The sequence below is a fragment of the Chlamydotis macqueenii genome, chromosome 12, assembly GCF_036417535.1.
Source record: "Chlamydotis macqueenii isolate bChlMac1 chromosome 12, bChlMac1.mat, whole genome shotgun sequence".
Classification (NCBI taxonomy): Eukaryota; Metazoa; Chordata; class Aves; order Otidiformes; family Otididae; genus Chlamydotis; species Chlamydotis macqueenii.
The window spans coordinates 18,756,770-18,771,270 of record NC_141567.1 but is presented as its reverse complement, the minus strand read 5'-3'; the positions used below and the strand labels follow the sequence as shown (position 1 = coordinate 18,771,270).

General features: G+C 38.6%; 1 protein-coding gene across 11 annotated transcripts in view; it reads left to right on the top strand.

The window, feature by feature from the left end:
* Positions 1 to 8,873, top strand: part of RAB8B (RAB8B, member RAS oncogene family) — a 29,623-nt gene extending 20,750 nt beyond the window's left edge. The window contains exons 7-11 of one of the 11 annotated variants that reach the window (XR_015259875.1): positions 1,309 to 1,359; positions 2,094 to 2,118; positions 2,248 to 2,409; positions 4,566 to 4,638; positions 8,735 to 8,873. Coding sequence is in view for 8 of the 11 variants with exons in the window: in XM_086757053.1 (XP_086613179.1) it covers positions 1,309 to 1,359; positions 2,094 to 2,118; positions 2,248 to 2,415; positions 4,566 to 4,615 (294 nt within the window). In the remaining 3 variants the exon portion in view is untranslated. Of the gene's footprint in view, positions 1 to 1,308; positions 1,360 to 2,093; positions 3,133 to 4,565; positions 6,309 to 8,696 lie in introns of those variants that run through there. The other 10 variants (XR_015259874.1, XR_015259873.1, XM_086757053.1 and 7 more) reach the window with 10 other exon arrangements.
* Positions 8,874 to 14,501: the final 5,628 nt, after the last annotated feature.

The window sequence follows — 14,501 nt, the reverse complement described above, 5'->3', positions numbered from 1 at the left end:
GAAGATTTGTGTATTAACCTGGAACGTCAGCATAGACTGTCATAAGCTGATGTTAGAGAAGGAAGACGACTTATGAATACTCTATCTATAGACTTGCAGTCTGGTTTCCTGCAAATAGATTTCATGCTAAAAACACAAGATCCCTATTTGAGAGCATAAGGACATAGAATCGGATGGAAGAGTGGCTCAACTCCAGTCTATCTTACCATGAATCACTCTTGTCATCTTGAGGAGAGTGGGGGGAGGATCTTAACTCTATGAAAAGCATGGACGAGAAAATAATGTAATATCAGAAGGCAGTTACATTAAGATTCATTCATTCAGATAAGGCAGACTTGTTCTTAAATGCTGTTCCTGTACCTAATTGTCTAAAAGCCTTTTCATGTATATTGATGAGATACTTTTTATAAGTTCTCCAAACACGTACTTAATTCAGATCATGCAGATAACAAATTAACGAGAAACTAAAGAGATTGTTACTGTAAAAATAAGATGACTGATGTTGTGCCATCCAAGCGTTTTTTTCTGGCTGCAAGATGATTGTTATACAATGTAGTTGAATGGACTTATTTGCATTGTGCTGCTTCTGGAACAGTGCTTGGTCTGATTTTCAGTGTCATTATGATTCTTATAGCAGAGAATTAAAGTGTGAACATCAGCAGCTAATACCAATAGTGAACAGCAATAGTCTCCTAAGAAAAAGTACCTCTCTTCTTCATTGGTTCCTGCAGATGGTTGACTTGCTCTTTCATGACAAACCCTGCAGTTTTTCATTTTTTACTCCTGCGGGTCATTAAGTGTACAACATCAGTTTGTGCTTACTGCAAAAGACTTGGCTATTTGAATATTTTTTAAAATTGTTACATGAAAAGTGAAGAAAGCATTAAAAAAAGCAGCTTGTATATTGCAGCTCAAACCTCTCTGTGGGTTTTTAGTTGTCTTGCACAGTATAGTTTGGAAAAAAAAAAAGTATTAAAGCACCTTCTCTTCAGCAGATTTTTTTTTTCTTTCCCAAGAGTTATGCGATGACCAAGTCTGTTCGCTTGCTTTGAAGACTGGTAGGATGGAGACTGAAAAATAAATGTTTTTTTCTTCTAAAGCGTGCTTAATGCAATTTTAAGTAAATAGTTATTGTACATAGAGTGCCTTGCAACTTGAAGTGTTAGCAGTGGCCTACAGAATACTGTATTGTTAAAGTGTCTGCCTACTCCAAGTCTATCTTGTCTTTAATGTGTCTTGTGACTATTGTGACTAACTGTCTCTTTTTCTTTTTTTTTTTTTTTTTTTTTAATTTCTGCTCCTCACCAGGCATTTTTCACACTTGCACGGGACATTATGACAAAGCTCAACAGAAAAATGGTTTGTATTTCCAATTAGCATACAAACTTAGATACATTGAAATGACTGCTGTAAATAATTGGCTGAGCAGGAGCTGTATCAAAAAAAACTCCCGGGGGTTACAGTGGATGCTGGATCAAACTTGAGCAGTGTTTTATCACACTGTATTACACATCAGTGTGTAATTATTCTTTATTTTGCATGAAAATTAACATTGGGCAGCCTGAAACTGATGTGTTTTTTGAAATATAACAGTGTGATGCTTGCTTTATTAAATGTCAAATTATGTAGTCACTCCTTCAAGCCAGTACTTGAGATTGGGATGTTGGATAAATGTTTCATTGTAAAACAGGCAGTTTTATTGAGTGATTAACAATCACTGGTTAATTGAGGAGCTCAAGTTGCAACAAACCTCTGCTCTGGTTATTGCTTTGCAAAGGGTTGAAGTGGGGAGGGAAACTAGGAAAGCTAGCGGCAGGGGAGGTGTAGATTGGATATTAGGAAAAATTTCTTTACTGAAAGAGTGATCAGGCACTGGAACAGGCTGCCCAAGGAAGTGGTGGAGTCACCGTCCTTGGAGGTCTTCAAAGAACGTGTAGATGTGGCACTGCAGGACATGGTTTAGTAGGCATGGTGGTGTTAGGTTGATGGTTGGACTTGATGATCTTGGAGATCTCTTCCAACCCTAAGATTCTATGATTCTATTTTTTTTTTTCCCTGCATTTTGTGATGTTGATACTCTTTTTCTCTTTCAGAATGACAACAGTTCATCAGGGGCAGGTGGGCCAGTAAAAATAACAGAAAATCGATCTAAGAAGAGCAGCTTCTTTCGATGCACGCTACTTTGATGAACTTCTAGTGATAGACTGCAGCACACTTAGAACCTTTTCTGCTTCTTTGAAAGCACAGGGTCACAAAGCCTCAGAAATAATACCACCAAGCTGCTGCTGAGAGCTCCATTGAACGTAGACTGCGATACACAAAATACCAAGTGGATTTTGCTCACTAAGCCTATTGACCTGTCAGGCTCTTCTTTCTCAGATATGGAAGCTATGAAGTGGAGACACAAATGCAAGAGTTAACTTGTTTTCCTTTTTTACTTTCTGTTTTATTGCCTGTTGCAAAAGCTGCTATGTTTCTTTTAACTTTGCACATCCATATTGGCCTCTTACTGCCTGTTACAGCGCAATCTTACATTTGTATTTGCACAGTTTGACGTGTAACTAAGATTCTTAACAGATTTGTGCAAGTTTTTCTTTCTCTTTTTAAACAAATTTATCTTTAAGCAGAAGAGCCAGGGGAAAAATTGTCTCACTTCCATTATTTTCTATGCTGTATACTTGTGGCCATGACTGCAGTATGGATGTTGACACTCTAGTGATGAGAGTTACTGTAACAATTGGCATTTAACAATTTGTATGGGTTTTGTTTCTTAGATGCACAAATCTGTTCATGCAGAAGCTACGGCTTCTAGTCTGAATGTAGTATGTTGCTTTTCTTTCTTTACCAGACTTAGCAAAGTTGCGTTCTGAATTGCCAGTCACTGTCTGATTCACAGTTGCACCTTTCAGTTATTTGAATAAACACAGTGTCTTTCCTCACTTACCTTCCCTTTGTTAGCTCAAACTGCCTGCACCTTTTTTTGTTTCTTATGAGGAAGTACGCTCTGGAGTTGAAATCATCGTCACGCATTGGCCTCATCACTATCACTTAAGTGGCTTGTGGAAGCTGAATGCATGAGTTTTGAGTAACCTCTTTGTGGATTCATTTGTTCAGAAATGACTGCTTCTAAAGGTGACTTCCATTCCTACTGTAATTCTAAGGATAGTTTGTTAATGTCTGTAAGCATCGACCCTCGACAGCAGAGGTGTCCAAAAACTAGCTTCCTGTGCAGTTGCTAAAGTTTATCGCATTCTGGCACTAAGGAAATGGTCAGATTAGGGCTATAATGTACTGCTAGTTATGCAGGTAATGCTGAATGTGTGAAGCCCTCTTTCGTCTGCAGTTAAGCTATTTTTTTTTTTTCATCAAAAACTGGTACAGTGACCTAGACTGTTAGAAGCAGAGTTGAAATGTAGTTGCCTTTTTTTACTCAACTGAGCATCGTATAACCTAGTCTTTGTTCTACTACTTTTTTATTGTCTTCTGAAAAATTTCCTCAATGAGCAATTAAAACAGGTGCTTTAGTTCTGTCGATGTGCCAAACTTGGACCATTGTAAGCTTTAACTACAAGTTTGTGTCCAGCATGTTTGTTATGAGGGGATAGGTGCATTCTGTCATTGTCAAAGTTAACGTCTGATGTGCTTGCTTTTGCTTCACTACGTTGTCTAGAGTTGTAAAAACAATGAGTTTTTTGTTACCACAGATAACCGCTTTGTTTTGTGGTGTCGGGTACTGAATTTGTCATCTCTGGGTCTGTTAGAAATATTTTGAAATGAACAGGCCAATCGCCTTAGATTTAAAGACTTTTGATTTTAAAAGGTTTAACATTAGTAGCTGGTTCCATGAAGTCTTAAGTGGTTATCAACCTGTCCCCACCAGTAGCTGAATAGAAATAGTTATTGTAACTAGGTGATGTATCTCATAAACTGCTGTTGCTGCACTAAAACAGAAAGATCTTTATGGCAACAAGGTTTAGTGAAAAAAACAAAGCAACCCTAACTGCTCTGTTGTCTACCCTTGAGGTTTTTCTTGGACAGGCTAAAGCAGTTATGTTTTCTGTATGGTTAAAAAAAAAAGTGCTTCTATACAGAAAGTGTTGTGACACCAATTATGAATGTTGTTTATTATCAGTAATTTACCTCTGACTTATTTGGTGTCGTAATACTTTGATTTTTTTATCTCAGGGGTTGTCTGCAAACCAAAACTGACATGTTCTGTGTTTGGCACCGTTTACAGAATGCTTTGTATTGTTTTTCCTGTCTTTGCTGTGTGGCTAAATGTTCATTCAATATTAGTCTCCATGAACTTCCCTTTGAAAGAGCCTGTAAGTAGCAGAGTCTATGAAGTGCTTCTTGAAGCAGCAGCAAATTGGGGTATCTGCTCTGTATGGGGTGGGGGGGGGGGGAGAAAAAAAACTTGCTATTTTCTTACATTTAGCTCTGCTAAACTGTACATAAATGTGAGGTAAGACCATAGGAAATTCACTTTATGCATGAGAAAATAATGCAGTAAATATTTCACTTTGCTTAATGTTCATGTAAAGTTCATCTTTTTCTATTTGTAGAAGAATTTAATGCAATTTTGTTGTCCCCTGCTGAAACTGAAGAATTCTAATTTCATGTGGTCTTATGGATAAGGTAAAATGCAGATTTCTCTCTCTTTCTTTGTTGTTTTGCCCCCACCCCTCTTCTCCAGCAGTATTAAATGGCTGAGTGGCTGCACTTTATCAATGTGCTAACTTTTGGTCAGTATAGACCACTTTCTGTGTACAGTCTGCCTTGTCAGGCATTGAAAAATGTGCTGTATCTTAGCGTGCAAATCAGCTGTATGTTTTACTGGGAATTTTTTTAGCTGTCTTTTCCTTTAGGCAGGCGGGTGATGATAAATGGTATGTTCTGCCTACGCATCAGATGCTGGGTACTACAGGCTTTTCTAATATCACTATGATTGTTTTGTGCAGTCTCTGTTGCTACTTTGCTCAAGACTATATAATGTAAATTTTGAAGGACTCTTAACTATACCTCAGTCAACTAGTTAGTATTCTAATGTCCATTAGAACAAAAGTCATATAATTATTATTTGTTAAGCAGCAAATGTATTTGTTGTTTTTTTTTTTCCAGAAATTGCCATTAACCTTTCAGGAAAGGCAGACATTTTTTGGTGGATTTTGATAAAACAAAAAATGCTACTTATGCTGTTGAGTTTTATGAAATCTTTCCCTCGGCTCCACGTCTGTGCACTATATCTTGACCAATATTTTTCAAAATGGTTTAAAAAAAAAACCAGCCAAACAAAAAACAAACTAGTCTTACTGCTTTGCAATTTTAGCTTTCAGACTGTGCTCAGCAAAACACGCACAAGAAGTTTTTGTTGAGTGTATACAGAATATTTGATTTACTTACTCTCTGAAAGTTCTATTATTGCTAAAGCTTAAACCACTCATGGAACTTAACACAGATCACTTTTCTATTTGGGGGACAGCCTCAAAAATGCTAATTGACTTTTCAGACCTGTAGTTCTTTTTACAGAAGGTATTTCCCCTTGTAAGTACCTTTCCCATGCTAGTCTGCTGAAGTCAAGTGAATTAAGTGGATCATTTTCACAACTGAATAGTGTCGTATATACATATCACATTAAAATATTGTGAATGGATAATGATTTGAAAGTACACTAATAATATGTAAAATGCATAGATCTGTTATTTGTGAAACTGCATCTGTTATTTGGTTATTAATGTAACTGAAATTTGCAGTGTTAAACTTCCTAAGGATTGGTCTGTAGGTGGTAATAGGTCTTTCTTCTGCTCCATTCACTGAACTGCTTATGCCATTCTCATTCTTATAAATAAAACTTGTATTTCTTTCTTCCACAATAGCAGGATTTCCATTGATTTTTCTTGTTTCTGGTGAATTTAAGTATTTTAGTGCATTCCTATGGCCTTACAAACATTTTTGCAAATAAAACTTCAATTACAGTTATTTTAATGCTATATAGCTACTAAATTCAGAATAAAAAGTATAGTCCTTGACAAAATGCTTAATTTTGAAATAGAAGTGTTCTACTGTGTGTGTTTAAGCACATTTTATCTCTGGTATAAAGGTGTAATGTGAAAAGCTCCTGCAGATAAAAGTGGATTTGTCATGTGGTTAACTTGTAAACCTAATCATTAATTGTGTATTGATGTGTATAGACAAAAAAACCAGACCCAACCCCTAAAAAGAACTTCACACTCCAGTGGTTTTATTATTCCATGTGAACTTTTTTACAACAATGTGTGTCTCAAATAAAAGTTACATAATGAAAAGTATTTGGAGTATTTTGTGTGAAATATTCCACGTAGTTTTTATACGGTTGGCATTTCCACTCTGTTTTCCATACATCTGTTGTGGAAAGGTCTCCAGCTGAGTTGCATGTGTAAAGCTTTGCTTAGCTTCAGTGGCAAACCACAAGGGTCTTTGTACGGCTTTGCTTGTTCCTAAACTTGACTGTTGTTTAGATTTCTCCTGGAATATCCTCTATTCCTGTAGTGATTCCTTAAAGGTAAGTATATTATTTCAATGACCTTCAGCTTCAGAAGGAACGATTTTTCCAGACACTTGGTGCCATGAAATACCCTTCCAAAAGTAACTTCTGAGCAGTGCCAGTAAAGATAACATGAGCTGCGATCTCCAATTTGATTCAGAGTTATCTACTCACTTAAACTGTTAACATCCAATATTGACATTTTCTTTGTTGTTGTTTTGAAAGAGCATTATGTGAAAGGTATGACTCTTGAGTAACCTGAGGCACAAATATCATGGACTAAGATAGCAAATACTGTCTGTCCAGCTTCCTTCAACACTGAATATTGAGAGATTTGAGGGAGATATTTGTTGGCTATCAATAGTTCTTGACTTTCAAATTATTGTGGTTTGGCAGTAACTCACAATTGATGAACCTAAGGAAATAATAGTTTTGTCTACCCAAGACAAAAGCAGATTAGTGGTTGAGACACCCTAAGGAATAAATGGGAAATGCATGGATGACAAGTAGTTTCTAAAGTTTGTTCATCTAATCTTTTTATATGTTAATCTAGTAAACTGTATTTAGCTGAAAGGATATATTGTCTCTCTACCTTAAGCAACAGAAGGTTAGAGTTACATTTTTGTTACACCTTATTTGTTGGGTTTTGTTTGCTGTCTTGTGCTTTTTTTCCAGATTGCTTCTGGCAGACAAGTTTGCTGCTTTAGGACAAACTATTTAAACATTTTCATGCAGATCCCCTTGATCTGAACCGGTTCTAGATGCTTAGCAGTCCTAAAATCACTTTTGCAAGTCCTTCAGTTCACACAGAAGTTAGTGGCATGCATCTGCATCCCAATAACATTTTAAATACATTTGTATTCTCCATTGTTAAAAGGAAATAGCAGGCATACTTACACTGGTTAAAATGGTGATTTATTACAGTTCCTGGATCTAGTTTTGGTTGCGCAGTAGCAATTACTATACAAATAGTGCACACTTGTAGAATGGAGGCAAGCTGTTGGTACTTGTGTAGAATGTACCCAGCATTTAAAATCTCGTAAATTGTCTTTTTCCTAAATGATTTGTTTTCCAACTTAGTTGACTAGCAGCTCTTCAGAATTCTTGAACTATACTGAAGTCATCAATATAATGTAAGATTTCAAAATCATTTTTCTTTAGAAGGATTCTAATTGTCAAGAGATATATAAATGAAGCTTTAATGTTGTATAATGTTATTTTTGTCATCTGGAGGTTTAAAGAAAGGGTATGGAATGGAATGCAAAACGTAAGAGAATTTTAGAGCTTTGGGATCTTTTGTAGTTGCTTCAAAAATATTTTACTGTCTTCACCAGAGCATATCAGCACTAAGCTTCTGGTGTGAACAAATGTTACATAAATTCCTCGGCACATATTCAGTACGTATTGTTCCTTCAATTTGTGTACTGAAGTTGTAAGTTTGGAGCAGGATTACAAGCATTTTCTTCATCTGAGAAATTAACACATTTAATGAATGGTGGAAAGCATGTGTAACTTGAAGTCTGCTACTGAATACATTGTACTGACTTCACAGCAAGGTTCTATAAATGTTCACTAAGTGTTGAGAATTTAATCCTATTTAGTCTTAAATACCTTCCTTGATTAGATGATTGAGAACTTACTGCAGTTGTGACCTTTTCTGTTTATGTGCCCATGATAGCACAGCTAGAACTGCTCTCCCCAGGCCTTGAGTTAGGCTGTGGTCTTTCAGAGTGATGGGCTTGTTTCGGAGTGGTTTTTGATTTCTGAGTAGAAGGTTACCATTGTGCTCACTAACCTTTCTGGCTTGGTTTAACACCTTTGTGGAACACTAAGGCGATGATGCTACTAGGAACATACTTATCTTGGGACAGAAAAGGGCCAGCTCCAGCACTGCCGAGCTGGCACCTTTCTCAGCTGCTCACATTCACAATTGGTGGCACTTTCAGCACTGCTTCATCCACATATGTTCTTTTGTTGGACCGCTGGCAATGTGCTCATCTGCAAAGAAAAGTGCAGTCTTTACTTACCCAGTGAACTACAAGTGAAGTGGAAATGTGTCAATAACGAAATTTTTTTTTAAGAAAACTTGAATGTTTAGTATATTTTCAAGGCTGTTTGCAAATCCTCAGTGTTGTTTTACTTTTTCTGTCTGTCTTTTCTTCTTTTTCCCCAGGTGACATAGGAACTAATTAGTTCTGGTATGTATTCTAGATGAAGGATGGATTTTTTTCCAAGAAGCCATGAGATTAATGCTGCCAAATACAGCTTCTGAGCTTCCTCACCTGCACTGCAATGACTCTGTAAAGCTCACATTTATGCTCTGAACCAATAAAATACAGGGAAAAGGCAACCACATGTGTCTTAAATACTGTTTGTAAGTAATTTTCCAGATTAGGACTGGTAAGTGTACGTGAAATAAGGAAATGGCTGAGTCGCTCCGTGTGCCAGCTCTGGGGATGGGCAGTCCTTTAAAAACAGTATTAAATCAATTAACTGTGCTGTGGGGGCCATGTGCTGTTTAGCACACGCTGCTGCGTTACTCCACAGATATTTTATCTGTTTCAAGGGAGGGGAGGAAAAACCCCACTGAAGCAGGTGGAAGTGAAGCCCTTTCTCCCCCCCGAGACCCCCCTTCCCGCGCCGCCGCCCTCCTCGCAGCCGGCCGGGGCCGGGGCGGCGCTGGCGGCAGGTTGGTCCCGGCGGTCCCGGGTGGCGGGAAACCTCCCGCGCTGTGGGGATACCGGCGGAGGCGGCGGGAAGCGGTGGGCCCGCCTTCAGGGACAGAGGGGAGAGCGCGGAGAGCCGCCTCAGCGGCTGCCGGGGTCGCGGCCGAGGCTCCGTTGTGGCAGGGGCCGCCTTCCCCGCGCTCCCCGCCCTCGGGTGGGCGCGGCGCGGCGGCAGGCGGAGCTTTCCGGGGCAGCCAGCCCGCCGGGCGCTGCCGGCCGGGTGAGGGGTGGGGAGCGGGGTGGGCCTGCGCTGCGCTCCCCTCGACCCGGGCCGCCGCACCCCCCTGAGCGGCTGGCGCCGTGCCACGGGCTCGGCCTCGCCCAGCCGGGGACTCGCTGCGGGTAGGGCGCTTTTCTGAGATGGCTACGGCAGCCCACCCCACCATTCCGCGGGGCCACCCCCCGGCCAGAGGTGCCAGCGAGGGCTGCGGGTGGCTCCGTGGCGCATCTGCCCCAGAAAAACCAGCCCCGAGGGCTGGCGTGCCCTCCAGAGGTGCCCAGGGTGCCCCAGCCGGGGAAGGCCTAGCCCCCAGCCCCCGCTGCTCGCCGGTCGGGCCCGCTCCAGCAGGCCCTGTATTTTCATACGCACTTTAAAATCCATTTCAGGTCACGGTTGTTACATTTTCGGTGCCTAGCAGGTATTCCTAAGAACCGTAGCTACAGCAGGAAACAGACTTTACCCAAAGCATTTTTAGAAGTGGATCCTGCTTTTCTGTATTTTCTCACACAGTGTCCTTCCTCGTGCAGTGGTAATGTAGTTTGCATAATTGGGGAGAGTTATTTAACTGTTTTTTAACCACCGCATCCACATCAGAGATTAAATTGCTAGTATAATGTTTCTTAAAATTAAAAAATAGTTTCTTGTCATGGGAAATACACTCTTCTTTATAACGTATTTCTTTTGTGGTATTTACTCTGCAACTCTCTAACCAATTTATTTGCCTCATGGAGGTCTTTACTAGAAAATTCCGATGCCAGTGGAAAATGCAACGCGAATAACAGTTCTTTGGGGTTTTTACCCGCCATCTTTGATTCAAGGGTTTTCATCTGGCAGGTCTCCCTGCTGCTTTCTTCCCTTGTGTGGTTTGCTGCTGTGCAAGTTTGGTGGTAGCCGTTAAGCATCAGTACGGAAAATGTGCTCATCTTTGGAGTGGTCTTTTCTGTTCTGCTCCAGGAACTATTCCTATTTACCTAGGACAGACTTTTGAAGTAAATCATATGGTGTTTAGTGTTCACTGGAGATTCCTTAAGCATGGAATCGTATCGGACAAATGGCTAACTATTCAGTATCAGCAGTTCTCTTGTGGCAACATACTTTCTCAAGAGTTAGGTTTGATAATAGAAAATAAAATGATTGCAACCTTAAAGCAAATAATAAAACTTAGGAACTATGATTTTTAAATGTGAGTTTATGATGCAAATTGGCGATCAAACACATCTGATAGAGTTAATAGTATTAATTAACCCTTGACCTTTTTTCCACAGTAAAGGCCACCTCTTGGAAAGAAAGATAATTTAAAGCAAAGTAGTTTATATTTAATTTATCACAGCTTTTCATTAAAAGTTAGTATTAGTTGGTCAACTCCGTTTCAGCCATATATTTGGAAGTTTTAATGAGTTATTGTTATTACTGTCTGCCAGTTTTCTTCAACTTATGACACTGTAGCTCTTTCTGTAAAGATCAAACTGATTAAATGATAATAAACTTTCCAAACTGCATTTTACTTAAGGATATAGAGTGAAATATTTGACCTTTAAAAGTGTTTTTTTTCCTTTATTTAAATTGTCTAAATGAGAACACAGAATTAATAGAGTCAGCTAAGTTTTCTGAGACATGGGTTGCAGTGTCGTGTGCCTTTGATATCATGATATGTTGTCTTGTGACTGCTATTTAAAATGTCAGATGAGTGACTATGGTCGAGCATGAAAGCAACAGGTTGCTTCACTGACCTGGAATTGCATGCGTGGCATTCTGTGATACTTACCTTACCCTATAATTACAATTTAATAACAGAAATGTAATCTTTAATAACTCAAATAGTGAATGTCCTTTATGGGTAGTTTCTTGTAATTCAGGTAATATGTGCAAAATGATGGTATGGTTGTTTTTGCCAGTTATCTTTCAAGAGGTAGATTTCTGATGTTAAACCAAGAGAAAAAAGACATTGTTTTTATTTTCAGTTTCCAAATAACAAGTGAAAACTTTGGTGTGTGTGTTCCAAAAATCTTTCCAAAATCTTCTTGCTTTGGGGAAAACGTGACCAACACTGGTTTTGATTAGTGTCTGTTTTTCCATACCAATGAATTAGATACCTGATTCCACTGGCCTTTTGACAGCTTTTTGACAGACACATGTGCATGTCTTGCGTGGAGATGTGATTGGGTCTATAGCATGCAAAGAAGTATGAAGTCAGAGTGCCCTAAGCATTTCCTGTGCGACCAAGATGAGGGCTGTGTTATGATAACTATGCCAATTTTTAGATTACATTAATAGTCGAAGATTCAGCTATAGAGGTGGCTGAGATGGCCAACACCTCTCTACATTGACCGTCTTTGTGCGTTTACCATAGTTGGAATATTTTAAGTGATACCATCTATTAATAAAATTGCTCTGTGCTGCTGATTTTGAGTTGGCCACAAGAGACTCCCCATATTCTGATAATACACTACCACACTCACTCATTTCAGTAAAGATCTAAAGGTTCATGCTCCTTCTGTTTTTAAAGATGTCAGATGCTTAAGTGCCTCTTGAAAGACTCCATGGCAAGTCTGTCATTGTTCCTGAGAGCAGTGGTTTCCAACAAGTGAGCTCAGCCTCCCCTGCAGAGGTTCACCTACATCAAAAGGGAGGTCTAGGACACCAGCAAGTTTTCCTGCAAATTTTTCTGCTACTTTCATTTAGAGACATAGAGGGTCTTAAAATCTAAGTGTTAGTGAAGTCTTAGGCTTTAAGTAGTAGAAATTATCTTTTTTTCCTTATAATTTTTTAAAAGCAGTTTAATATATGTCTTTTTAATTATGTAACTAATGAAGTGGGTGAACATTAGCTTATTAAAAGTTTAGTGCAACATCCTTAAAGACAAAATACAGGAACAGCTAGTCCTAAAAAGGCATATTTGTTCATATATTCTCTTTGAATTATTTGCAGGTCTTTTCCTTCTTGGTATTCGTACAAAATTTTAGAATCAGAAGATGCTTTGACATGTCTTCATAGCTGAGATTGGAAAAGTCATCATTTCAAATGGAACTCTGTTGCTTCCACTGTGTTTCTCTCCATGATGGTTAAAACAAGTGACAATTAATTTCTATAAATAACACCCCCACATAGCTGCAAATAAAGTTTTCAAAAAAATCACACTTTGCAAATCATACAGGTTTTCGTAAAAGTTAAAGTCAGCTCTGCAGGTGTTCTCGAAAGACTGATTACGAGAGTCCCATTTTTACTCTGCGTCAGCTGAAAACCAGGCAGAAATTTCAGCTTGAACTGAAATCAGTTTTGAAAGAGGAAGGGCAGTCTGTTCAAATATGTGTTTCTGTGCTCTGCTAGAGCTAAAATATGTATCTGTGTGGTGAAGTGGTTCGTTGAAATAGAGAAATTGATCTGGGCCAGCTGCATACATTGAAGCCAGTGGATAAAATTGTTTGACCCAGTACTTGTTCCAACCAGAAAGGATTTTATCCATATGTTCTTGGAATTGGTCCGTACCTGTAGTAGCTTGCTTTTCTGCGATTTCCCTCATGAGTTTTTTTTTATTTATTCTTACTGAAGACTGCAGCAGTATGCGGCAGTGCCAGCTCTCCTCACTGTTGCTTTTTTCAACGGCTTTCAACTGTGTTACAACAAACAGTTAACCTTCTTTATCTTGTTTTTATTAGGAATAGATAGCATTCTTTGCCCTGCTGTAGAGCTGTGGATAAGCGAGAAGCCAGCAGAGCTACAGATCAGTGTAATGTTCTTCACAAAGTATTTTCAGTCTCTCAGTGTGTAAAAAACCATAATTCTCTGTGGCTATAATTTCAACTTGTCCCGCTTTTTAGGGTGGGACACCCTAAAAGTTTAGAGCGGTAGGTTTTGAGGGTTTTTTTTTTTTGGGTTGCTAGAGACTTACCTTTTCTAGCAAAGCAAGAAACTGTTCTTTGTATTTATGAAATATACACAGAAAGCGAGAACAAAAGAGGAAACATTGATTAAAAATGTCTGAAGAGTATAGAATCTCCACTGCACAACCCCCTTCACTGTTTCAACTTTTTGTGTTGCAATTCCTAAAGAAAAAGCCCTGTTTGATAGTCCTCCAGAGGGCATATGACTTCTTGTTGAGAAAAATGTAACTAGGTTTTTTTTCAATATATTCCTTTAAGAAAAGCAGAAGGGAAAAAACATAAGTAGCAGCAGTGGTTTTGTCTATATTTTTCTAGTAGATGAGTTCCCAGAAGATTTTATAAAATGTATGCAATCTGTACAGAAGCACTTGAAGTTTAGTTCTGTAAAAATAGCTTAGAAATGTTCTATGCTGGCAGCTTTTAGGCAATTTGCTGGAAATGTGAATCAGTGGACATATACACGTAGCGTCATGGTCCCTGTGCGAGCATGATGTGTTGTTATTGGTTGAAGAGGAGAGGCCATTGCCTTACTTGATTTTATCAGTGAAGAGTTAGATGCATCCAAAGTTACTAGATTTTTATTCATAAATTTTGACAGCTATATGTTTTACTATTAATTGATAGAAAACTCCTTAATAAGCCGTTGCTGCCATTGCTTGAAAAGCATTTGGCTTTCCTGGGAAGATCTTTGAGTCAGTAGTATGTGACTATTAGATTTATGTTGTACGTGCCTCCAAAAACATTTTAATATACTAAAGAACACAGGTACCTAGTTTGGTAGAAAAATAATCCTTGAGTAGTAACAATTGACTTTCAATTCCTTGTTCCATCGTAAGTGTTCCAGCATTCATGTTTATTTTTACATTTCCTTTTGCTATTGTTTCCAAACTTGGATCTATGGTTCGTGAGGAAGTAAAAGAAGTGACAACTTCCCTGACTTGATTATCTCATCTGTAAGTCACTAGATGGTGCCATTTCACTTCTCTGGAATCAGAAGCTGTCTTGCGTACTATTTTTTAGTAAGAGTTGTTAATTATATTTTTAAAAGAAAACACAATAATTGGACTTTTAAGTTCTTTTTTTGGAACTATTGCTTTTTTTTTCCTGAGACTATGCAATATATATTTTGCTCAAATGAAACTAAAGTATTA